Source organism: Rousettus aegyptiacus, unplaced genomic scaffold (assembly GCF_014176215.1).
Source record: "Rousettus aegyptiacus isolate mRouAeg1 unplaced genomic scaffold, mRouAeg1.p scaffold_m13_p_5, whole genome shotgun sequence".
NCBI classification, from domain to species: domain Eukaryota; kingdom Metazoa; phylum Chordata; class Mammalia; order Chiroptera; family Pteropodidae; genus Rousettus; species Rousettus aegyptiacus.
In genome coordinates this window covers 28,378,352-28,405,611 of record NW_023416308.1, presented here as the reverse complement: position 1 = coordinate 28,405,611, position 27,260 = coordinate 28,378,352, and the positions used below count along the sequence as shown (strand labels likewise).

The window sequence follows — 27,260 nt, the reverse complement described above, 5'->3', positions numbered from 1 at the left end:
GCTGTTCCCAAACTCAGCTTCTCTGTTTATTTTTGTCCTTAGAGGAAACAGAGAAGAGGGTTCTGCCTATTAGGCAATGGGAGATCAAAGAGTCCCCTGCCCAGCCTGAGAGGGTATTCCACTAAAGCCTTCCATCTGAGGAAAGATCAAAACAAGCCTGGTGCCCTCTGAATGGCTCCTCCACCAGTAAGCTTACAATGGCACCTGTTGGAATCCTCCTTTCACTGCTCACACCAAATGGACAGGCTTTGTGCTTTCCTGGGATAGAGACATAGAATGACAGCTAGGCTCTGCAAAGAGGAAAGCATTTCCCGCCAGGCTTATTAAGACAACATTACTCTCATAGAGCAGGTAGTATCATTGTTGTTTTATGAACCAAGGGGGAGAAAAGCCAGGAAAGGTCAACTGACAAACTAAAGTACCCAGCAATTTATAAGTGGACTTGGGAAGCAGATGGCAAACACCCACTTTCTCCCTTGAGCCAAGAGGAAAAAACTGACACCCTCTATGTTTTCTTTCCCTGTCTCTACTGTGTGTCACCCTCTTAATTGGTTCTAATCACCTGAAGCAAGACAATAGAATAACATCTTTTCCCAGCACCATTTTGGTTGGCACATGAGACAAACCTGCCCTTGTAACCTATGAATGAAGCATTGTTCACCATGTTAGCCTGTGGCCTCTCGCAGTGCCCTTGCAAATCTGACTGGTATTTACTTCAGGATGTGACACTAGCAGTCAAAACTGTAACAAAAATGGCAGTATGTGTGGCTACAGGTCTCAGTAGTTCTCCTTTGGGGACTTCCAGGGTGAAACAGATACTAGATTCTCTCTCATGGAAGCTTTGATAAAATCATTTCTTAGAATGGGTTCCTGGTTTGGCATCTTAAACCTTGTTCTGCTGTTGTCCTTACCCCTACTGACTTTTTTCTGTCTTCAGAAAAGTACAAGCTGCCATTTGATCCAAAATCCAGTTGCATTGAAAGCAATCAAGAACTATCTCAACAAGAAATGGAGTGGAAGCTGTTACTGCTTTCCCTTCCAGGCACCCACAATTCCACATGAAATCTACAGAAGGACATGCTAGTCGATTATAAACATAAAATGGGCAGTCATGTACAGTAGCAGAGATACACCTTGCACAACCACCACTGGCCTGGGAAACATGCGTGCTGAGTGAGCACTGGGGCCAAAGGCTACCGGTAGGGCATGCTGGGAAATAGTGGTCTAAGAATGAAGACTGCCATTGGAAGGCTGAAGGTTGAGAAGCCAGTAGCGGCCTCGTGGATGAACTGGAAATAGCATCCAGGGGTAGATCCAGAACCCACACAGCCTTTAAATATGGCTCCTTCCAAGAAGACAATGCAAGGCTCCACCTACAATTTCCACGAGAAAAATTAAGTTTGCAACACTGCCCTGCCATATCTGCTTCTATTTCTTCCACTGCCGATTGGCAAGAAGTAGTGGAGAGGAAGAAACAATTTCAAAGTAAATCACCCACAGTGACTACCATTCCAAACAGCTAACTCTTGACTGATAAACCTAGAGGCTGAAAAGCCACTGGAGCTCAGAGCTCTGTAAAGCAGTGGAGACACAAGTGAAGAAATTTCAGTTCAAGGACTGCAACACCTCATTCCAAGGATACCATTAGCACCCACCACTCGTCTTGGTATATGCCAATTTTTCTAAATATTGTGCATTTGCATAAGGAAGTGATTTACAAATGTTATCTTCCTCCTCTAAACAATTTTGTTTACTGTGTACTATTTGAGTTCCTCACTTGGACAGAATCACTTCCTTCCTGAACACCTTAACTTTGGGTAGACTTTAAGCTCCTCATGAGTTTTTGTTGTTATTGTTCGTTTGTTTTAGATCTCCCTCAGTTTCTAGAATATTATCTCACATACTTAAGACATTCAATTAGCAAGTGTTGACTGATCAATTAACTGATTTCTCCTCTAAAGGATCTACTAGGAACCTGTCACAAAAGGAGTTAACCACTTAATCCTTTAACCACTCAAGTCTCAGTGTTAATGAATATAAGGAAATGTCTCCTCTAACTCATGAAACATTAAATTTTATGAAAGTGTTTCATAAATAGCTCATTTTTCTCTTTATAAGATCCTATAAGTGATAGGGCACTATTATTAGCCCTTTTTCACAGATTGGGAAATTGCAACATTCCAATATTAAACGGCCTGCCTAGTCATGCACTGATTTTTACATCAACTCACTTAATCATTCATCCAAACATGTGTTCAGTGATTATGTTTATACAGTTAACCCTTGAACATGCAAGGTTAGGGGCACAAATCCCCGTGCAGTCGAAAATCTGAGTATAATTTTTGACTCCCCAAAAGATTAGCTGTCCCTTGGTATCCATGGGGGATTGGTTCCAGGACCCCCTCAGATACCAAAATCAGCAGATTCTCAAGTTCCCTGTATAAAATGGCGTAATGCTTACAGTTGGCCCTTCACATCCACAGACTCCTAACACAGATTGAAAACAGTAGAGGTATTTATTGGGGGGAAAAAAAACACATTTAAGTGGACCCATGCAGTTCAAACCCATGTTGTACGAGGGTCAACTGTACTAGTATGGGACATCCAGGAGTTTACATACATACACTTTCTCATTTACAATCCTGTGTAGTGGGTATTATTATGCCTTTTTTTAGAGAAGAAAAAACAAATGCTCAAAGTGTCTAAATAAGTTGTCTAAATTTACCCTTACTGGTGAGGGATTGAGAATTCAAACCAGATCTGTGCCTTAAAAAGCTGTAGGCTATTATTCATATACAATGAAACCTCTCAAAGAAACCTTGAAATACAGAGCCAGAACTGAAAGCCAAGCAATCATTTCAGTTCAACCCACACTACTATGATCTACATTTGTTTATACACGTCTAGGTAAGGATATTGATGTCTTCTACATATTTGTTTTTTCTTTATCCACCTTCTCTATCATAAACCTCAATCTTTCTACTTTTCTTTTGGCCAAAAAACAGGTGCTCAAGTCTCTGCCATGCTAAAAATGTGTTTTCTGGGCCTTTATCCATCTCTAACAATTTCCCTCTTTACTATCTTTGCCAAGTTTCTTGTGAGACTATATTATTTCCACTTTCTCATTTCACATTAACTCTCAAATTTACTGTGATGTTGATTCTGTCCCAACTATTCCAATAAAAATATGTCCAGGTCATCAACAACCATTTCCACATCCAGGCCATATCTCTGAGAAATGGGTGCAGAGTTTGCGTTTTTAACAAGCTCCCAGATAACTGCTGGTACTGCCGGCCCACAGAGCACACTCTGAGTAGTGCTCCTCTGGGAAACTTTGCAGGTTTTAGTCAATTGTATCCCTCAGCTGCATTAAATGCCGCTGATCACTTATTACTTTTGAAATCTTCTTGACACTCTTTTCTAATTTTTCTTTTATCACTCTGACTTGGGCTTTACTTAGGCTCCTAATTCTCTCTTACCCATTAAATGCTGGGATGCCCCACACCTCCATCCTTGGCCACTCCTAACACTGTCCTAGTCCATCGGCCTTTGTCTGGATGATAGCAAGAGCTTCCTAATTGGTCCTCCTGCCTTCAGCTTTGTCCTGGTCAGCCTTCAAAATGATTCTCCCCAAACACAAATCGAATTGTTATTCCCTTTTTTAAATGCATGCAGTGATTCTCCAGAGCTTACAGAATAAAACCTCCATGGCAATAGGCCCTCTCCCTTTCCAAACTCACCGCTTAGCACTTTTTCCTTATACTTCATGTTCTATTAACACTGACCTGCCCGCAGTTCCCAGACATACCGTGCTGTCTCGAGACAGTTTATCCTTGGTCATATTTTCCCCTCTTCCCTGAATGTCCTCAGTCTCACCTCCAGGATTCTCATTCCCATGGCTAATTCTTATTCATCCTTTAAGATTCGGCTCAGATTTTCTCAACTGTAAAAAACCTTCTTCAGCCTCTTCCTGCTGCCTCCTACACAGACTGAACTAAATCTTTTCCTTTGTGTTCCCAAGAACTGACTCCATGCTTACTTTTCACAGTCCTCTCCATGGCGAATTTAAATTGACTTATAATATGTTTGTATCTCTTTACTACTCAGTAAGCCCTTTGATAATTCCTCTTTGTAGCAGCTCCCTCAACATGGCAGAGTAGGTGCTCAATGAATGTTTTCTGAGCTGACTTAAACCTCTATTTCTCCTCTGCCAAATGAAGGTGCTTACCAAATAAGCCGTCACTAGTAGCCTGTGGCTCTAAAGGTCTATGGTTCTAATTAAAAAACCAGCTCTCTAGATTCGAGAAAACCAGCAGCTGGCTTACAGTCAAACTTGTTCTCTTGGCTCTCTAAAATCACTTATCCTCCCACTATCTCCCTTTAGTTCATTCTGACAGTCTTCCCATGAGAACAGTCATCCAAATAATAAGCTAACTACACAAAAGGAGAGCCTACTGTTGCAACTAGGATTCTAACATTTTACAATGAACTGTGAATGGTTAAACTCTCATTTAAATTTACTTCGGCAAACATTTATTGAGTATCTGCTTGGAACAGGCAAACATTTACATGTACACAATCATATTTTGTATTTTCTCAAGTTTCCTATTTAATATTTAAGAACCGCCACATACTTCACCAATGTGCATGATGTCTCTACTCCGAAGAAAAAGTTCAAAAGAAATGAAACAATTTATCCATGTCACTCTAAGGGCTCATAATAAAATTAAAAGTAAACTCAGTATATCAAATGAGCCTCCATTCCTGGTAAAACACAAAGCCTTACTTTCATCAAGAGGCACAGATAATATCCTGACCCTCAAAGGCAACAGTGATAAAAGGGAGAAAAAAAGAGGATGGTTTTATGACGTAACAATAAGTCATGATATGAAAACACTAAATATATTCTAATGGTTTACATTGTAGTTTTTCTACTACATGATTATTAGGTTAACTTGAGGCAGGTTTGCTTTTGAAACACAACTTCTAAAGATGCATTTCAGATAGTGTCATTAGTATTCTATTACATGTCACTATATAAAGACTGGCAATAAAAATAATTACCTGAAGGTGATGAGCTCTTCAACCATGAAAAAAAAAAGTTCCATTATGTTCATTATAGCGACTCATTGTTGCAAGATTCTGCCTCAGCTATAGAACATTCCTCTCAGCCTGCCGGTTCATCCTGCAGTCTCAGTTTAGTAGCTGCTTTCCCCAACTGTTACCCCAAGTCCCAGTTGGGGTTGGGTGCCCCTCAGTACACCAGCCTTCCTCCAACACAAAATTTGTCCTATGATGTTGTACTGGTGACTTCACATTTACTTATATGCATCTCCCACAAGAATGAGGGCAGGAACTATCTTCAGTCTTAGCACAACACCTGGGGGTAAATGCACAATAACTGTTTTATTAACAAACTCTAGTTTAAACAAAAATTAGCTTTTAGCTTTTCTTTGTTTTAATCAGAAAGTTTAGTGTAAGTCACTCCATTATTTAAGGATTGCCTTAAATTCACTCAGGTTTTTAATGTAGACATTGTAAATTTTTGATAAACTTGTTTAGAATGTGATTTTGTATAAAATCCAAAAAAAAAGTCAATAAATCACAGCCATCTGTTCCATTTTCTGTGCACAAAAAGAGGCTAGCAAGCTCATTAACAATTTTATTTTCAATGGTTTGGTACTCTTAAATGACACTATAAACATTTTTAGGGCATTTTTCAATATCTACTAACAGGCCAGATTCTGTTGTGAAATTATATTTAATACCAATTATGTGTATTAGGTGACTTTCTTCTTTCAGTTTTCTAGCAGTTTTCATCTTCGAAAGTTTTAAGAGGTCTTACAATTATTCTGATCATCAACTTTATGGTTCCTAAGGTGGCAAGACTATAACTCGCTATTATATGGAAGTTTAAGAAAGGAATGAATGTTGTAGGACAAGTTTTCACGAGCTGCAATAGAACCTTGCTGGTAATTCAACCAGTCTTTCTTCTGGGACATTGTGGGGCTAAAGATTCAAGGGCTCTGGTCTTAGGAGGTGTAGTCATTGTCTACAACTGTGAGTTCAAATCCCATGTCCTGTAGCACTCAGTGTCCTCATCAAATTCCAGCATATTCTATTACTCCAATTCCTTTTTCATGTTTAAGCCATTGCGAGGAGTTGCTATGCACTGTTTAACAGCTGCATTTAACTCCTATCCCCAACCCAAATAGGTCACACTTTAATCTTGTAGATGAACTTGAAATGAACCATTGTCCCACATGGTGCCAATCAATATAAACTTGAACAGTTAAAGAAACAGCAGACACTTTACCATACATAAATAAGGCTTTAAATTTAAGGACCCTAATGCTGGAGCAGACCATTCCAGATAAAGTCCATTAGGTAAGTGTAACAAGCCACATATTATAAACTCTTAAACAAACAAAATAGTACATGGAGAGAAGAGCAGCAACATCTGAAAACTGCAGGTGTTGGAATAGGATGGAATAGACAGGAGAAATTTCAACTGTGTGGAGAAAGTAGGGATGGGTTGAGCTAGAGAAAAATACATTGCCTACAGTAAGAAAACCACTGTCAGGAAACACTGGGCAAAAACAATTCTCACAGTTTAATAAGTTTCAAACCCACAGTGTTTTTAGCATTGCTATATGTCAAAAATATGCTAGATATTAGAGCCACAAAGAAGAATAAGGTAGAATCTTTGACTGATAGAAGCTCAGGGTCTCACCGGAGAGATAGTCAAACAAGAAGTTTCAATATAATATACTAACTAAGCCTGGTGGGGCCGGGGGCAGCTGGTGTGACACAGTGCCGGGCATGCTGTGAATCTAGCAACCATTACTCTGGCTTCTTGCAGATGTAAACCCTTGGCTTTCTGATGTGAAAACATAAACATGTAGGATACATATTTATTGTTTTCTTCCATTTATTTCAGAGGTGAAATACTTTGTCCACATAAAATTCAGAAGACTGAACTCACTCAATCTCTACAGCAAACCCAGGAGCACTGAAAAAGAGGACCAGAAAAGCACGGCAGTTTGTCCAAAGTCACCAAGCTAGTGGCAGAGCTGGAAACTCAATCTACATGGTGCAACTCAAGTCCTGTTGCTGCTATTTGGTTTTTAAAACAGAATTTAAGCTTTCAGAGATTCTCCTTAAGGGAAAGAAAGTCAAAACCCACCCCCTGGCAAATGCAGAGCTCATCAGCTCTTGAAGATTAGGGGACTAAATTTCTTCCATGCTGAACCGTGGCTATTTCAGGATGGGGACAGAGCGAGAAGGCTGGATGTGGCACTGTAGGGGTGTGACGGACGACCAGGGGAGATTCCAAGAACGTTTAAAAACCTCACACCCAACTCTAAACGTGCAAGGGATCTTGCTGCCCACTAACCCACTCTAATCCAAATGACCTCATTAAGGTCCCTCTTGCAAAGCTGCCGCTTGCTTAGAGAGAAAGCCCCTCGACAGTGTGTGGATAAACTGTGGAGAGATGCCTGCGTTTTGCTTTGTTGACACTACAGCAGGATCCTTCCAGCTTAGTGCTTTCTTCCAAGCATTGGCAGCAGCCGATTTGTAAGACAATGGAAATATTGTTAATGTCAGAAACCAGGTTCTAGGAACTAAATATAATCTCTCCAGGGTCAGCACAGGGGACACAGTGGAGAAGAGCAATTTTCAAAGTCGAACCTCAAACAGTCTTGATAGATTGTATTAATGATTTCACTTCTTAAATGATATTAAATAATTTCAGATGCACTGAAGAAAAATATTATTATGAAAAGAAGCTTGTGGCTTCCAATTTAGAAATAAGACTATAGATTCATATAGCGATTTTAAAGGGGTATATAAAAGGCATAGCAGGCCTCACTGTGATCTTGGTTAAGTAATTTACTTAGGGCTTTGGTTTTCTTCCCAGTCAAAAAAGCAAAGGGACTATAGATTCTTACCTACTCTAAACCTCTGTGCCTTTGTACAACTCTATAAATTATTTCAAAAAGTTTTTAAGGTCTGTTTTTTTAAGTCTTAAATGTTAAAAATAAAAAAATTTTTAAAGTCTACAAACAATCAAGAGTGGGGCAAAGACCATCTTACTTATAAAATATAATATTTTTTGTTTGTCGTTCTGGATGAAAAAAAAAGCTTTTTTAATGTGTAGAGAAGAAAATACTTCACATTCTAATTAAAGTTATGTAGTATTTTCAAATTTTTTCATGTCATTAAAACATTTATAAAGCCTTTACTGTAAAACTGGGCAGCCTTATTTTGCAGTGATTTTTACAATAAATGCTTCAATTCAGAAAAAAATACAAATCATTATTGACTCTAAAAAAAAATTCACCAATAAAGCAATTAAAAATAAACCCATTTAACATATAGTATATGTTCCAAAATAAACACCTCATTTATCTGTGCAAGATGTAGATATAATTTCTCATCAAGCTATAAGGCTATTCTTTTCATAGAAAAACTAATAAATGACTCCTCTCAATCACTGATTTTTTTAAAAAGGAAGTTAACAAGACTGTTCAAAGCAGCAAAATCTATAATAAGAACTGGAAACAACCTAAGTCCATCAATGGAATGGGTAAATATATTGCAATATAGTTATGCTCTGGGTACTATACAGCAATGAAAATGAGTGAACTGCAGGTACACATAACATAGATGATTCTTGGAAATGCAATGCTCTGTGGGAAAAAAAACAAGTCACAAAAAATACATATAATATGATAACTTTTACATAAAGTTCAAAAACAAGCAAAGCTAAACAACATATGAGGTATGGATACAAACATATGATAAAATTACAGGGAAAAGCAGGGTCTGAATACAGAACTGCCATTCTGGTTACCTCTGATGGAACAAAGAGGTTGACAGCATCAAGGAGGGGCCCAGGGCAACCTCAGAAGAAATGTTCTCTTTCTTAAACTGAGTGGTGGATGCACAGGTGTTCACTGAACTGTTATTCTAATATCCTAAGTAGATTTTATAAATGTTTTTATCTACTCAACATTTAATTTTTAAACATATTAACGATAAGATAAAACTTATTTAAATCACATTCATCCTCGAACAGTACCTAAGGCAGTGAAACATAATGGATAAAATATTGAAATATGTCCATCATTAACTCACTTTGCCAATTTGGACACTAACATATTCCCCAGGACATCAGCTATGTAAGAACTTTACTATTCTTTGGGAAAAACAAAACAAAACATGTACTAATCCTCCTAGTGGTAGTTTGATAGCCTGGAAATAAAGAACTAAGTAAGGAAAAATCCAATGAATCTTAATAAAAGAAAATTAGAATTTAAAAAAAATATATTGAAGATCTACTCCGTACCCATCACCACACTTTTAAAAATAAGACATTCTTCAGGAGTCTAAGCTCCAAATTAGGCAGCAGACTTCCTTATGTGTGACAAAGTTTAGATTTCTCTTCTGCTCCTCCACCCATATTTCTGAGGTGTTTCTTATATTAGCACTATAGAAATCAGAGATTATTCCTTAATGTAGTTGATTTCTATAACCTAGAATGTTATTTACTTCTTCTCTCCTCTTCTATACTATCCCACCCAAGAGGAGGTTTATCTCTCTACTTCTGTTTCCTAATCTATTAAATAAGAATAGTATCTCATATGATGGTGAGATGAAATTATTAGTACTAAACAATAGCCTTATTATTAGGTAGGAATTAAATAAGTTAATTCATGTAAGGTATTCAGAGCAGTTCCTAGTACATAATAAGTATAAGTGATTGCCGTTATGTTTATTTTGTTTATTATTGTTATTGTCATTTCGTGAACTTTATCTTTGATTTGGAGTAAGAAAATCTACTGTAGCATGTAGAAGTTTACCTAGCAATCCCAGTAATTTCTTCCTCTGAAGTTAGTCTCCTTTCCATTGGAACATACCCTGTTCCAAGTTTATTTTAGTTGTAAGGGCTAAATTGAAAGGATTCTCAGCCTAGTGTCTGGATAAACCCAACAATGGATAGGAAGTTATAGCTAAATCAAATTAATTTCACATCTCCTACTTCCCCATGGGTTTCATTAGCTCAAAGGCTGCCTTGGAAACTTGAAACCTCATCCTAACTCAAATGCCTAAATGAAAATAAGTGTGACTGAGGCACCTAGAGATTCATACTTTGACCTACCTGAAAGGTCTGGTAGCCCCTGACCCTGAATTGTTAAAAATTCCAACGGGCACATATAAATGTGCATTTCCGCAGCAGAACGTATGCTAACAATAAGTGCTTTACTCAGCTATGCAAACCCTTCCAGGTGGGGCTGTGATAATATATATAACTTTATTATTATTATTATTATTAATTATTATTAATTATTATCATTATTATGATGTCCAAGGATGGGTGACAAATTATAGTCAAATAAGAAGCATATAAAATGCCACCCAACCCTTAAACTGAAAAATATCAGTAATTTTGATACTCCCAGGCCTCTCATAAGTTGTCATCCTTAGTTTTCCTCTGGAAAAACCAGTAAGGGTTGGAATGGCAAGAAAAGTCCCCAAAATTCAACAGAATCCCAACTACTCTACTGTAAATATTTTTGACTTTTGACCCCTCTCTCAGTTCAAAGAAATCTTATGTTATTTCTAGAAAAGCTTAGAAATTTATCCTTAGAGCTAAGAGCCTGATCTCAATTGAAGAGAGTTCTTGCAAAATCCCCCAATAAACTCCCATTTTCAGGTCTTTCACACATCACAATATGAAAACAGAACCCTGGTCTGTGATGAATCAAAGGAGGTATTTTTGTAGCCTAGAATGACATTATCTGTTGTGAATCGGTAATAACTTTACTTCACAACTGAGGTACCCTACTTCCAATAGTTCCATTCAATGGTCGTCAAACTTTTTGTGTACAACACCAGATAGTATTTTAGGCTCATGGGCCATACAGTCTTTTTTGAAACTACTCACTTCTGCTGTTGTAGCACAAAAGCTATCACATGTAAATAGATGGGCATGGCTGTGTTCCAATAAAACTTTATGGACATAGTTATTTGGATTTCCTATATTTTTCATGTCACAAAGTATCATTTTTTTGATTTCTTTTCAATCGTTTACAAATGTAAAAACCATTCTTAGCTCATGGCAGTAGAAAAAGAGATGGTAGGCCAAATTTGGCCTACCTCTGGTCTAGCAGTCTAGGAAAACACAAAAGATATGTCATTCTTCTGAGACCGCCAGCATATGCTCACCACATGTTTATCTTTTCAAAGTATTAAATTAATACTGCTTAATCAATCATTCCTTTCCAACACACTGGGGAAGTAGGTCTTCTTTATCAATAGCAGAAACTGAGATATTGAAATGTCACAAAATGAGTCGAGGGCCTAAGAAGAGAAGTTTTCTGCCAAGATTTACATTTGGACCTCTGCTCCCACACTGCCTCCTTACATCAAGTACACACAATTCCCTGCATGGCACTGCATGAACACCATTACTGTATTACAATATAATAATGATGATCTTTTGTGACCCAGGATGATGAAATTCTTTAATGCATCATTAATATATAAGATAATTAAGCTACATGTGTGGCTGAACAGGCCATTGCCCAATCAGAAGTCATCAGCTGCTGTCAGTTATGAGAAACACCTCTGATAATAAGCACGTACTCACAGGACAATTTCCAAAACGAAATATTCCATTCTCATTTTAAAATCTGTTTTCCTACTGGGGACAACAAATGCTGAACAGCATCTAAAGATTCATGCTTCAGCAGAACAGCTTGCTTCCTCACCCTGACTCTTCTTTCCCCGTTTGCCAATTCCCTATTCCTTCTCACCTCCCACCTCCCACCCCTCATCTATTCTTGCTCACTTCACTCCATGTGCACTTTGCTTCCCTACTTTCATAGGTTTGAGAGAATATTCTCGACAAGCTGCCAAAGATCCACATCTCCAGCTGAGTTCTATTTGAACATTAGTTCTGCAAAACTTAGGGGACCAAGTCATTCCTCTCTACACAAATCCATACTGCTCCATGGCAGTTATGATGCCACATCCACATGTCCTATCCCACCTGCTTCCACCTGGCCCCCACCTACCACTGAACCTGGATGAGGTCAGTAGAAATTGCTTACAGGAATCTTCCTTATAAATGGTTGAGCAGATGTAACACCCTATTCACTGGGGCTTCCTTCGCTCCATGAAAAGGGAAAACTCAGCAAGAAAATTTTCTCACACTGTGAAATGGATTTACCCATTAAAGTATTTAATCAGCAGATATTTGACTTCCTAAGACACCAATCACTAGTTGAGAAACATAATGCCAGGGGAAAAAAATCTATGCAGAATCCTTGTCTGTGCAGCCCTTTCCACACAATGGTCATCATCGCCATTTAGAATGCAATCCTAAACTAATCCCATGAGCAACTTCGAAGCTGTAAAATAAGGGCTTCACCTGAAACACCCTCTGAATCACAGACCCAATAATATACTACGACAATGATTAGCCCCCCAAACTGCTACCTTTTTCCACACTATACTCTCTTTTAAAATAAAAGACTATCCCTAACTCCACTCTTCAAGGAAAAGAAATTAAACCTGTTGAGAAATTCTGACACTTTTCCAAAACAGTTCTTGAGATGCACAGCTGCATGATGAAATACTTCCTAGGGGTAATTAATCCTAAGCACCACTTGTAAAAAATAAAGTAACAATACCCATTTTGTGATGCTGTAGTATTGACTTGTTTATGCCACTCATTTACAAATTTACAAAATTCTAAACTCACATTATAAAACACAAAGGTGTGGAGGGGAAGTGTAATATACCTACTCAGGAAGACTCAAACTTAAACAGCTCACAGACCACCCAGGATGCAAGAGGCCTTAAAAGGAAGCCAGTGCAATGACATAACCCACAAGAATGCTCCAGTGGAGTCGTTTTCTAAAGATATTTAATTTTTCTTAAGTTTACTTCACCAAGAATAGTGATCTTTCCCTGAAGGGCTGTGCTTCAACCAAGATGAGATTATTATTATAAGATAATTATTCTTAATAGAAGCTATCAATTACTGAGCACTTACACAGTAATTGCTAAAAGCTTTACATACATTATCTTATTTAACCTACATGACTAACCCTATTAGGTAATTGTTATTGTCTTCTTTTTACAGATGAGGAAATTGAGGGTCAGAGAGATTAAATGACTTGCCTAAGGTCACACAGACAATAAAATGCAAACAAACCCAGAACCATCTGACTCAAAACCCATATACTGGGGTCACCACTATTAAATGGTTTCGTATATTTGAGTCATAGCATGTAAACCACCTCGATCTATGATTAAGCTGTATCTACACTATAGTAATTCCCAAACTTGACTGTTCAACATAATTATAGAGAAATCTTTTTAAAAATAGAGATTCCCAGAAGCACCCCAGTCCAACTAGATATAATGTGAAAAATTAGTCTCTTATTCTTTTAAGTGATGCCAAATTAATGGCCAGACTATTTTTTCCCAGTGAACTTAATAACAAGTATGTTATAAAAAAAAATATTCCAAATCTTAATTTTCAAGGCATTTGTCTGGCATTTATTTGTAAAGCATATTTTCTCTGGTTTACAATAATAAATAAGCATATTTTCTCTGGTTTACAAAATAAATGAATGATAATAAATAAATGAATGGGAATTCTACCCTCGATTACCCTAGGAAATCTTTACTCAGAGAACCACAGTTCATGGAAGCACATTGTATCCAAAGGAGTTTTGAGAATGTCACACAGATAAGGACGCTGATATCCAGAAGCAATGAGTTAGTTCGATGTTACACAGCTGGACAACATCAAGTCTAAAATCTACAGACTACCTCACTTCCTCCAAAGACTGCATTGTTTTTTGAAATCCTTCTAGAATCACTCAGAAACCCAAATCGTCGCAGAAAATGAAAGACTGACTGGTACACATTAAATAATTATAAATATGTATAAAAGAATAAATAGGTTCAAAATAATTCCTGTGGAGCAGGCGCATCAATACACCTGGCTTTATCTGTAGTAGGAAGCCTCCACAGAAAGGGACAGGTTTGAGTGCTCATTTGCATACTTCATATGATTATAGATAGTATGGAACTTTATACTGAAAGAGACAGACCTGAGTTCCAGTCTCAATTCAGCCACATGTGTAAACATGTGACCTTGTTGCTATTTGTTAACTTCCCTGAGTTTCACTTTCTTCTGGAAAGCAGCGACAATTCTGCTTCACACAAGGTCTAAATACCTTAATGTAGATAAGCACCTAGTGCTTGACACAAAGTTACAATTTATAATTACTGTTATTTCTATTTTTCAATTCCCTAAAAAGTAAAACATTCTGTTTATGCAGCTAATTGTTCTAACTGCCGGTTAAAACCAATGACCCAGTTAAAACAAAAAAACAAAAAAACACTCCAACAGGATGTTCCTTTACACTGTACTCTAAACCCATTATAAACACAACCACTCTAGACACACAGTTGTCTGATGTGCTAAGAACAATAATGAGTTACCATGATATCCAGGGATAACAAAATTAACAACAGCCTCCCAAAATCTCCTCTGGGGTGATTTACCAACAATTTCAATAAAATTTTCAGTCATGAAAAAGAAAGGACTTGGATTGGAACCTTGTTAAAATATATTCCCCTCATACCCCCTCAGTAAAACTTGCTAAAAGTCACCATACATATCCTAAATCCTCACTTGTCTTTTCCCAAGTACCTCCAAGGAGAAGATCCAAGGTGGATCTCAGGATTGTCAGCATTGAACACCTTCCTGGGTTGTAGGAGCAGGCCTTCTGTGTTTTATCTTCCTTATGCAGCCTCACAACAGCTCTTTAGAATGTCTTTTTTGATAAGGTTTCCTCCATTCATGGCCCTAAGCCTAGCTAATGTCCTTGCTTTATAAGAAATAAGACATCTACAGCCATGCCATCCTGAACAAGCCAGATCCCGTCAGATATCAGAAGCTAAGCAGGGTCTGGCCTGGTTAGTACTTGGATGGGAGCTACCATGTGCATCTATCGAGATAAAACAAAATGCACCAGGTTTGACCCTGCTTGCCCCTGCCACCCAGGAAAGTCTGTTCATGGGCAACAAATATGATAGACCCACCGTCCTTTCAGTCACGTCCAGTCTGGCCACAATCCAGGCTATGTGGTCATTAATTCCTGCTGACCGTAGTGCACTGCCAAGCGCCAAACGAAGTATAGTGACACTGGCTATAAAAGGTCTGATGAGGGTCCTTGAGTGCTTTGATTTAGTACTTCCTTCTCTGCCTGTGTATGTATATACGCAAAGAGGGCTGCTCTAGGAAGGGGAAACCCTTTGGCAAACGTTTGACTGTACAGACTGTTTCATCCGCACCAAGGAGTTACTTTCCCTCTGAAGAGACACAGAAAGACAGAGCTCTCAAAGAGCTGCATTTTTGTCAAAATGTCTTAAAGTAATATTTCTAAATTGGAATTATGTATTTTGTAGAGAGGAGAAAAATGGCTCAGCTGTTAAGATAGGCTGAACAAACCATCTGCCGCCACAGGTGTCACTGTAATGTGGTCTAGGTTAACTATGCAAACCACAGGACGACAATTTATTATCCGAAACATGCGATTACCATGGTGACAGTTCCCATCCCTTCCTAATAATCCCTGATACCACACATCAAACCAAGTTTCAAAATCAAATTGTGGTTACAGAATATAAACAGAACTCAGACTATATATATATATATATATATATATATATATATATATATATACTGATATCGACATTATTCTTCCCTGCTAAGAAGCTACATTTTAAAATTTTTAGATCTTTGGTATTCATAGCTGTTCCTAGACAATTTTTTAAGTTAAATTTTCATTAGCAATGGACCACTGTCAAAAGCCAAGGGTAATATATTACCAGTAAATACTTACAAAAGCAAGATGCAATCAAAGGCAATTTAGCATGATTTAAAACATCATTAAGAGGGGGAAAAATGTAATAACTCTTACTTGCATGATTTTTAATGCATATTTGGGGGGGGGGGAAATACTTCCCAGCAATTCCTTCAAGCCCTGGTGCTCAGCTCAGAGACCATTTACTCATATGCCAAAGCATATGGAGGTGGGAAACAGAAGTTATCTAGGAGATAAATAATGTCCCCACCCAGCCAGGAGAAGTGAGATCCAAATACCAATTTCAGAAGCCACCGAGGCTGCCTTACTATGAGTTGTACATATGTCTAATTAAAAAGTGTTCTTATTTCCCCACTGTGAGACTGTGTACAACAAGCTCTATATTGTAAAGCTTCTGTTTCAGGATAGAGAAGCTATTAAGAGGGCTATCAAAGGTTCCACAAAAGCAAGAGTTTCATGGATATGAGGGGTCTCCCAAACTATTATTTTTCAATATTTATTATAAAAAATTTCAAACACACAGAGAAGTACAAAAATGCTGTAATGAAATCTGTATACCCATGACCAAGCTTTGTCAAATCTTAATGCTTGGCCATATTTACATTGGGCTTATTCTCTTCCTTAATAAATAATTACACAGGAAAATAAAAATCTGGAGACAGCCTTCCCCAATCCCATGCCTTAAACAATATATAGTATTAGTTTGCATATTTTCCAGCATTACATAAATGATTAAGTATCAATCAACAACTTGCTTTTCTTCTTCAGCATTGTATTTCTAAAATTGATCTATATTAATACAAGTAGATTCGATTCATTCACTTTCATTACCACGCAGCATTTCACAGAATGAAAAATATAGCACTTATGATTTGTCCTTTTTCCTCCTGAAAAGCAGTTAGATTTTTAAATTTTTCAATACCATAAATGAAGTAGAAATGAGCATCCTTATATATGTGTCCTTTTGCACACAAACAATGATTTCTCAAGACATATGCACAAAAGTGGAACTGCTGAGTTGTAGGGCATGTGTGCATTTGCAGTTTTACTGGGTGTTGCCATACCGATTTCCAAAGTAACTGTACCAAATAATAGCCCCACCATCAGTGTATGAGAATGTCCATTGTGTCACATCCTTGTCATCAACTGACATTGTCAGATTCTTTAATTTTTGCCCAACTGGTATGAAATGGTATCTCATTTTAATTGGTGTTTTCCTGAATGCCAGTGAGGCAGAACATCCTTTCATGTTTACTAGCCATCTAGAGCTTCGTTTCTATGAACTGCCCACTTTTCCACTTGCCTTTTTTCTTACTGCTTACAAGAGATCTTTACATATCCTATAACTTTAGGAACATTACTTAACATCTCAGCTTCTCATTAATAAAGCAGAGGTAAAAATACCTATCTCTCAGTGATGATCTAAAACTGATCATAAAGTGCTTAGTCCAGTGTGTATTACATGTTAGAGGTTTAAAAAAACAGTCACCATTTCTATTATTGTTATGACTACAAATAAGGTTCAGGATATAAAGTATTTCTATTATTTCTCCAAAGTCTATAGCTCCTTTTGGAATAAACACTTCAGGACTCGGGAAGAGCATTCTCGGTAACTCTCCTTGCCCAAACTATTTCCCCATGGTACCAAGACATAATATCAATACCTGGTTGTTTGTAAGTTACCGCTAGGGAAATGTGCAGTTTCCCTAGATATTGCTTAAACTAAACATGGAAGTTACACTTCCTTCAATCCACGAGTGGTTGTAACCTCCTCTGTAAAATGATCTTGAACCTGAACTAGTTAAGTTAAAGAGTGAAAAGAATTGTGGAGAGAAGGAAATGGACTATGGAGGCTAGCAGGAAAATCAGTTTTAGGGACCTATCAGGTATTCCTAAGACGGTAATACAGTCATAACGTCATGAGATTCCACCAGGCCCAAGCCCACTCCATTTCTCCATGTCACGACTGATCCTTGGATATGAAAAGCCAAAGGACAATCATCATATCACTTATCACATACATAAGTTGTTTTGTAATAATGATAAAAAGTACATTGACATCACCCAAGTGGCAGCCAATCCTATTCAATACCCCCTGAAAATAATCATCTATCCCCATATTCAGAAGAACACATTCCTAAGGACATGTTGGTGAGCTGGAGAGACGCAATAAAAAGGAATCACGTCAGCTTCTCTCCTTGGACTCTCAACATATTTAGTTTGATGTTGAGATCCTCCTCCCAGATTGGTTCCTATTCAGTCCCAGCTTGACCTTTCTTTGGAGAGAGGCTGTGTTCATCCTTACAAACTCTGCCAGTGGAGTCAGAAAGCATATATAGCTGTCCTCTAGGCCTATCAAGTAGTCCTGACATCGGCTTCAATTGGTGACTGACAGGATCCCTTTTCAGATGTACTTGTACATCATCTAATGTTCAGAATTATCTCCTGCCATATTCAATTTCAACTGGCACTAAAGAAGGCAGAGACTTTCCCTAGAGACTAAAGAGAGACACCCTCTATCCTCCTGTCTTCTTCACAGTGATCACATGTAAGAGTCAACCCTAGCCCAAATATAATTAGACCATCTTCTGATATCAATCCAGGTGCACTGCTTTCTTCCTTAAATGTGTGCCAAGTTTCCACATTCGAGAAGTTAAATTGCCATATAAAAATGCCCTGGTGATGATGAGTAATTAGATACCATAATGGAAAATTAACCGTGTTTTTATTTCGAGCATTTATTTTAACAAGACATTTCTTTTACTAACTGTTATTAAGCTGCCATAAAAATAAATTAAACCCTAAGAGTTTGCAAAGATTTTTCTGGTTAAATTTTTTTTTTTAAATAACCTCTCTTCCTGGAACCAGAGCACTTATTTTGCTAATAACACCAAGCCTATAACAAGGTCTTGATCCGAACACTGTTATTAATAAATTTTAATGCCAATTCTAAACCTGTCATCTGTGCCATGGAGGAAGAAAGAACCATTTCAGCTTAATGGGCAGCGGAAGCAGAAGTGGACATTGGCCAGGTGAGGCAGAGGGGCTTCACCCCATGTGAAAAGTCTTCACCCAAATATCCTCAGTCTTTCTCTTATTTTCCTCCTCTTTGTCAGGCTGCTTCCAGAAGAAGTGTGCCACTTGCAGCAGAGTGGTTTTTGACCGTTCTGTGGAAGTCCTGGATTAGAAGAAGGTCTATCTCCAGCACCACACTAAAAACACCAATTCTGTGAGATCAGAATGGAACACAGTATTCCCTAAAAGAGAATGTAAAGTGAGGAGGCTTGCGTCTATACATCTCATGCAAACCCTTGCAGCCCTCTAATCATGTTCTAGTTTGAGAGTTCATCAACAGGTTTAGCCATAGGAACAGGATTAATTTCACTTGGGCAGGACAAGCGGCAAGCATGGTGAGGCAGTCTCGCAACACCCAAAGAAGTTCACGAGCTTAATACAAATGAGGGAGCTCAGAGCCAGGGACCTCCCTAGCTTTCATCCTTGTTCCCCTTCCTCCCTGACCTGAAAACAAAGTGCAAATAACCCCTAAAAATGCTCCTGAGTTAACATTTATTCAGTCCTCCACTGTGAATGCTAAATGCTGGGCAGGACCCAGGCTCTGGGTCTCCTCCCTTAAGGAGTGCCTAAGTAAAATTAACTTTAGCCATTTACAATCTGTGCATCAAAGAAGAATTTCAGAAGCCACCTTTGTTTCACCCCTACACCCATTCCGAAGGACACTGCTACATACAAGACTGAATGCAGTGGCCTCAAGAGTTTCAAAAACATATAAGGCTGAATGCAGTAGCCTCAAAAGTTTCAAAAATAAAAAAAATTTTAAAAACCACTATTTTTATTTTTCCTTATTCATTTTTTTCCATTTTAATCTCTCCACAATTTGAACAACCTTTTACAATCTTTGCTGCTTTTCATATAGATTCCTGGGATATATTAAACCTAACAATCTTAGCTTCCTGAAGTATATTAAAACTAGCAACTTTACCTGTCCACACCGCATCACAAATTCTGTTTCTAACCAGAGGTACAGCCAACAGGCACACTAGCCTATCCATAGGAAACTGGTTTCATAAAAGAGTTATTAGAAATACAATTTCATTTGAGTTGTATTTAACAAGGTTAATGTGACAACTTTGCTGGTGATAACACCCTTTAGGTGGAATTCGAAGAGAAAATTCCATATGGTAAGCAAAAGTATTAAATTGCCATAATATCCCCCTAACCCAATTCCAAAGTGCCGATCATATACTTGAGATAACAACAAAGAAGGGCTTGACGATGGTTCTACAAGCAGTTCAGAGAAAATTTTTAAAAATCCCAACTGTTAGTCAAGATTTAGAAAAAAAACTTAAAAATAATAACTCAATAACAGTGTCATCACCAAGCACATATCTATATTTATTGAATAAAATTATTGATTTAAATGATACTGAAAGTTACAGGCCTTTGGAGAGGCATTTTAACTTGTGAACTAAATTTCGAATCATATCCCCATTTGCTATTAGAAAAATCAGAATCAGAGAAGAAACTGCTCATGAACTATCCACCAGTTAAAACTGACCCCTAAGGGACTTCTCAGCATCTCTATTTAACCAAGGAGTTATAAAATTTAAGGAGTAATGAGACAACAGCTGAGGATCTCAGAAGAACTCAGCCCCAAATATATTCTGACCCTGGATGTATCCTGTGCATCCATCAATTTATTTACCTTTACAATGGGAACAAGAGAGTTAGTTATGAATAATTGCTAATAAAAGCCTATTTGCCTCTGGCAGAAATACAAATGCTTGCTCATAATAATCATTTTCCCAAACCCAAATTTACATTTCTCCATTAACAGGATCCTGTGGGTTTTGGTATCTGACTAAAAGACGAAGCTGAATTTGGAGAATAACTGGAGCTAACTCCATGAAGCAGCCAGCTCCTAACTTCCAGAGAAGCCATTACACACATCGCACCTCATTTCATTTTTTACTGCAATGACACCCAATCTTTGTGATAAAAATGAACCCAAGGACGCCACCCCAAAGAACTTGTTTCTCTTGGATCCACCAAAGGATAAAATGTTCTCAATGCCACCTCCTAAGATAAACACCCTTTTCCACATGCCCCTTTTAATTGGCCGGTTGACTGTTTCCTGGGTGTGACTGCACGGATTTATCTCGGGCGTGTAACTAAATTGGAAAAGTCTTCCTGATTTCTGAGTACCCTAGCAAGAGTATAGACTGATGTTTAAGCACTGATGTAACCCTAGCACTTTGCAAAAAAGTATCTTCTACTTGGAGAAACGGGACTATGATCTCTTTCAGCTCTGTAACTCCAGTCGGCTATATCAAAAGACTAGCCAATGAAGGTCATAGAGATTCAACAGAACCATCCTGCCAGCAAAGAGGAAAAGAATTAGACTATGGTTTTAGTGCAATAATTAAAAGTCATTTACTGGTCACAGGTTGCAAAATGTCCAAATATCTATGTTCGTTTTCCCCCAAATGTACATGTGCAAGTCTAGGGTAATTCTAGGTTATAATATAAATAATTATAATAAATTATAAATAATTAGCACAGGTTGGTTTCTCAGTATCCTCATCAAAACTCTTAGGGTAAATTCTTACATCCTTGTTTTTGTGAAGCAAGTTATCCATCTTTTCCAAACACCTCTCAAATTTAGAAACTCTGCCTGTTTCTAAAGATCAAACTGAAAAAGATCCTGCAAAAGTTACTGTGTAGATACCCCTGCAATCGATTCCACCCAGGGAAGCTGGATTTCTTCAAGTGACTCTTCTCTTTCACCAGGAAACATATATCACACATAGAAAAATGAAATCGCACTCGAGAATTAAATAGTATTTATGATATCGTAAACTGCACCTCATTTTTGGCCTTCGATTACTGTTAATGCTCTAATGTTTACAAGCAATCTTCATTTGTTTCCAAATGGTGATATATTTCCATTCTGAATGGGGATTATCATTATCAGACTTAAAAACAAGACCAACATGTAATATACTATATTAATTCTAAACATATTCCACATCTCGACGGTCTGAATAACAAACCTGTTTTCAAAATGGAAGCCCTCTCTGGGCTTAGTTTTTCAATTTTCATTTTAAATTTAATAAATGTTCTTTAAGTTTGGACTAAAAGGAAAAGATTCCCTTTTTCAATATTTATTATGTGATTTAGGGAAACTATTGGGAAACTTAAATTTACAGACATTTTTCTAAGACTAATATGACCACATTTATAATAAGAAAGGGCCTGTTAAAATAAAGAATAATTTTAAAGATGAGTATTCCATCAAGGTTAGAGTGTCTAAATAACAAATTATTGTCAGGTGGTTATCTGCCTGACGAAAAATGTTTCCATTTCTCAGTTTACCTGAATTCATGCTCTCCTGCCTGAGGAGATTCAGTATCACAACTTGACCTTTAAATTGCTAAATCTAAGCAACATGGATTGCTTAACTATGTAGAGGCTTTTTAAATGCTGTAGCTTTCTTTCCACCCCAGCTTTATGTACTTATTGTGCATGGGGGTAACCTTTTAATCTTACTTTTCATTATTTTACCTGACAAAGTTCACTTCTGTCAGTTCTTTAAATCTTAAAACAGCAAATCAAAGGAGGAGAAAGTTCAGTAACTTTAATTCCAATTTATTCCTTTCGCTTTATTTAAACTTTTTATACATTGGTTCCACCAAAAACGCTAAATAGTTATCTCTACCCAGAAAAAAAAATAATAATGGTTTTATTATGGATGATGAATGCCAGAAATTTATTGCTGTTTTTAATTAATAAAAAGAAAGACTCAGTTCATCCAATCTAAGATTTTGATCCTGAACCTAATTGTTAAAAGCAACAAAATGCTTTGAAAGTATGATATTTGCAAAACCTTTGCGAAGTCACTAATGGGATTCCCATGATCTAATACATGTAAGGCTTTAACTGTAATCGGAAACCCACTGAAAGCTTAGGATCTGAAAGTGTGTACTACTGTAACTTGTTTTTATGGGTTTAATTCCACTGGCAAATCCCAGTTTCTGTATTTTAAATCTCAGCTAGAGCAAAATCATGAGACATTTTCAAAAGGACAATGTAAAGAAAGCAAGCGCTGGGATATTAAGGCAAGAAAACCACTGCCAACGACCACACTCTCCTAAAAAACCATCAAATGACCTTCAAAAGCACAAGACTGAACAAAAACTCTTAGTTCATGACATATGTGGAGTTCACTTTTAACACTCACAAACATCACATTTTTTTTCCTCTGATTTATTTCCCATACAAGTTTCAATAAAACACAGAACTTACTCAACCTTGACTGATGAGTGGATCACTGTTTTCGATTTATTTTATTTATTAATTTATTTATTAATCGTTTTCTGGAATGTTTTCTTCTATGCCCCAATTCCATGACTGCTAAAAACCATTAAAAGCTATCTTCAAATCAACGCATGGCACAAAGTCACTTAAAAAAGTATCAGCACTATACTCTACCTGGGTGTTTAGAAGTTGTTCTGTTTTGTCCTAGGAATCACCAGATATGTAATCTTTGCAGGGTGCATTGATATTTGTGTTTAAAACTGATCTTCCCTTTTTCCCCAAAGGGATTTGAGTTATTGCAGCAAATGATTTATTTATGCTCAAAACAAGATTCAGCTTACCTCATCTATCCAATATATTTGTAGACTAATGATCCAGGCTTTACACATGGCAGACACACAAATATAAAAATACCAACATCAAGGATATCTATCTTGTTTCTAAAATTTATTTGTTTCTCATTTCAAATATTTCTTGATTTTTAAAATTCAGTATTACAAGTCTTGTTATGAGCTATCAGGCCTAATTCCACCTTACACAAAATTTATTTTACAAAGGTATAAATGAATATAGTGTTCATTTTATAATCAAATACATGTAAGAACAACTTGGTTTAAAAAAAAATAAACCCTTTACTGTTTGTATTTACACACATATTTATGGATTGTTCTACAGGACTATCAATGTGGTCAACAGAAAACATAGGATTCCAAGCACTGTGCACTAGCAGCATTAGGCCCAAATGCTCTAAAAATGTCTTTCAAAATCACTATCTTTTCACTTTATTTTTCAATGTAAGTATAATTAATTTATTTCATGCCACCCATGCAACAAATATAACCACAATTTTTTTTTTTTTTGGTTTGGAAATACTAAATTTTTACCTTGAATTTAAAGCAGTCAATTAACTTTGATAAAAATTGATTCGCCTTTTTTTGTTTATTTTGTTTACTGCTGTTCTGTACCTACGTTTGGATAGCAGAAATTCTCTTTTAACGCACTGAAAGTATTTTTTAAATACCTTTGGACTTATTTTCTACATAAACCTACGACTCTTTCGATATATTTATTAAGTGCTCTATCTTTATTGGTCTTAGCTCTTGTAAAGAAAGGAAATCAGATTTGAGGAATGTTTTGATTATCATTGTTGTTTTTGAGTTACTTAAAACTAACTGGAGTTGACCTCAGCTTGCACCACAACGTGACATATTCCAGAACTATTTCCTCAAAGGCAAAGCCTTTTAAGTAAAGTTCAGCGAATACAGGACTTTTTTTTTTTTTTTTTTTTGAGAACCTCAGGATACCGATTTACTTGTAAAATTATCAATGGAGACGGAAAGAGGTTGGAGTTAACTCGAGTAGAGAAGCAACCCATTTCCTGAAACAATGATTCAGGCGCTGGACCAGATCAAGGGTTTGAACTTTCTGAGAACCACCGCGGCGCTGGGAAGAAGGAAGAGTCCTCGGAATCCCGAGGCCCGCACGTGGGGTGCGCTGCCTTCCCTTCATTTCCAATCTGGCGATCAACATTTTGACCGGCCCTTCCCAAGCTGCAGACGCCTCTGCAAAGATCGCCTCGGAAGAGTCTGGTCCCATGCAGGGGCACGGGAGAGGGCTCCCAGGGCCATTTTCTCACCCTTGGGTGGGAAGACACAGGCGGTAAGGCGGCGGACTCCTGCGTGAGAGCTACCGCACCCCACCAATCCCCCGGCGCTTCTTACCGGTACAGGAATGTAGGGGCTTGGGTCGTACGATCAGCGACGGGCACACGGAGTAGAGGGAAAGTTTCTCAAAGTAGTCGCAGGTTTCCTTGGAGAGGATCTCGTCGATCATGAAAGTCTTGTAGCGCCGCCTGGCTGCTTTGAGCTGGCCCGGCGAGCTCAGTCTCAGCTCCGCGTGGCAGTGCATGGTGAGCCCGGGCCGCGGGGACTGGCGCGCCGGCGGGGTCTCTGCCCCGCGCCTCTGCAGCGGGGGAGGCGGCGGAGTCCTGTAGGGGCGCGGAGGGGAGCGGGCACCCGGCGCGCCGGCCGCGCATCTACACCCACCCGCGGATCAGCATCTTCGCCGCGCCTTTTTGGGGCAGCGCAGCTGTCAATCAGCACGCGCTTCCTGCGGGACCCGGTGCGGAGTCCCGCGGAGGGGCGTCGGCTTCCAGCCCGCCCTGCCCGCCCGTGCCACCCCGGCGCGGGCCTGCGCGCCGCGTGCCCGCCGCTCTGATCTCCTCCCGCCTGTCAGTGTCTAGCGCTCCTCTGCCTTCCTCTATTTTAAGACACTGGTTTCGTCTCTCCTCCCCGCCCCCCTCCTGGGACGAGCTCCAGGTGTGTGTGTAGAGTGCGCGCTCGGGTGTACGCGCGGTGTGGGGAGCGCGCCCCGCCCCGCCCGCCGGCCTGGCCTCTGCCGGTCCCAGTGCATCTCCTTCGCGCGCGGCTCACCACCAGCCTCCCTGGCCCGGCTCCTAACGCCGGCAACCAGGTGGGCGGGAATGTCTAAATCTCTTGGTAGAAAGAAGCTAAGTCTTCGCCGAGGCTTCCAAGCCCGCGGGTCACAGGGCCAGCGTCCCCGGCGACCAGTGTGCCTTTCTCCTTTCCTGCGTGTACCCTCCGAGGCTGTTTCCCGAGGACTGCGTCCGCCTCCTCGCGTCCTCTAGGCTCGCAGCCTGCGCCCAGCCCGCGCGCGCCAAGAACGCGGCATTTGCGCCGAAAGCAAACTTGACTACCCCACGGATCTCCCAAACCATACGTGATCCTTGCCCTGTCAGTTATGCAGTAATAAACTTTTTTTAAAAAAGTAAACAACAAAAAGCATGTGTTCTTTTTTTATTTTAAACTCGACTTATAAACATCGCGATTCCCAGGGGCCGGCGTGCGCTTCGCAGGCACTGTATTCCCAGCGTCTCGGAGCGCGGGACACTGCTCGCAATGTAGCTTTCGTAGCCAGTCCCTAGCCACGCGCAGGGTTCGGGGAGCCGCGAAGAACTGTGTCTGTTAGACGGTTGCCTTTCTTCCTCCTGTGCTCCCGCCATCGGAGTCCGTTCCAATCCATACCCGTAGAAACTTTTGTTTTCAGTTGTACTTACTGAGCGAGGGGACCACAGCCCAGGATCTGCTCCCGGGCCGGGCCGAGAGGAAAACGCGCGACAGATAAAATTAGAATTAAAGACGAGGATGGCCTCCGAGACCGACTTTGGGACTGGATGACAATTCCTCACTCGAAACCTGGAAATGATCGGAATCGCGGCCGGCGCGCCCAGGAGCTGCTTGCCCGGGAGCCCGAGTCGCCGCGGAAGCAAGTCGACCTGTGCGTCCCGGCTGGTGGCTTCGACTCAGAGGGAAGGGACTCAGCTGGGGAAATAATCATTATGTCCTAGAGAAAATAGTAACAAACCAATTCAGAGCTGAGCATCAGACACGGCCACAAGAAGCCTTTGAGAAACTTCATGCCCGAAGTGTCCTGTTTGTCGCCCCACCGTTCCCTCCTTTCCATTTCCATTCATTTTCCTTTATTCTCCTAATCCACGCAGAGGTGGCTCGAGGGCCCGCAAGAGCTGCAGCTAGAGGTCCCGGCGGCGGCGCGCGTCCGCCCGCATGACCGAGAGGTCGCCGAGCTGCGTCCGGTGCGCCCGGGGCTCTGGTGGCCGGTCCCCACTGCCCGTCCGCTATCCCGCGCCGGACCAAGTACTGTTCTCAGCTCAGCCTGAGCCTCGCCACCCCGCCCCAAGACCGAGGAGTTCTCCTGGCGCGGACAGAGAAGGGACCCGCTGCGCCAAGAGCCAGAGAGGGTCCCAGGGGCGCGGCGTTCTCGCGGGAGACAGTCTAGGGTGGAAAGTTATATTTGCCCCCTTGGAAAGTTCCGGACTCTTGGCAACCGCGGAGAAATGAGTGTTTGGCGGGATCTGAACGCCGCGTGGCGGGGAGCGACCCCACGGGCAGAGCGGTCTACGCGACGTGCTCGAGCGCATGCAGCCCAGCACCTAGGCGACAGCCTCTCCATTCCTCCAGGGGGCTGTGG

At 39.6% G+C, this 27,260-nt stretch overlaps 1 protein-coding gene across 1 annotated transcript in view; it reads right to left on the bottom strand.

Annotated features, from left to right (window-relative positions):
- Positions 1-25,167, bottom strand: part of BARX2 (BARX homeobox 2) — a 61,292-nt gene extending 36,125 nt beyond the window's left edge. The window contains exon 1 of the mRNA XM_016125974.2: positions 24,974-25,167. Within this exon, the coding sequence (XP_015981460.2) occupies positions 24,974-25,160 (187 nt within the window). The 5' untranslated portion in view covers positions 25,161-25,167. The remainder of the gene's footprint in view (positions 1-24,973) is intronic.
- Between the last annotated feature and the right edge of the window lie 2,093 nt (positions 25,168-27,260).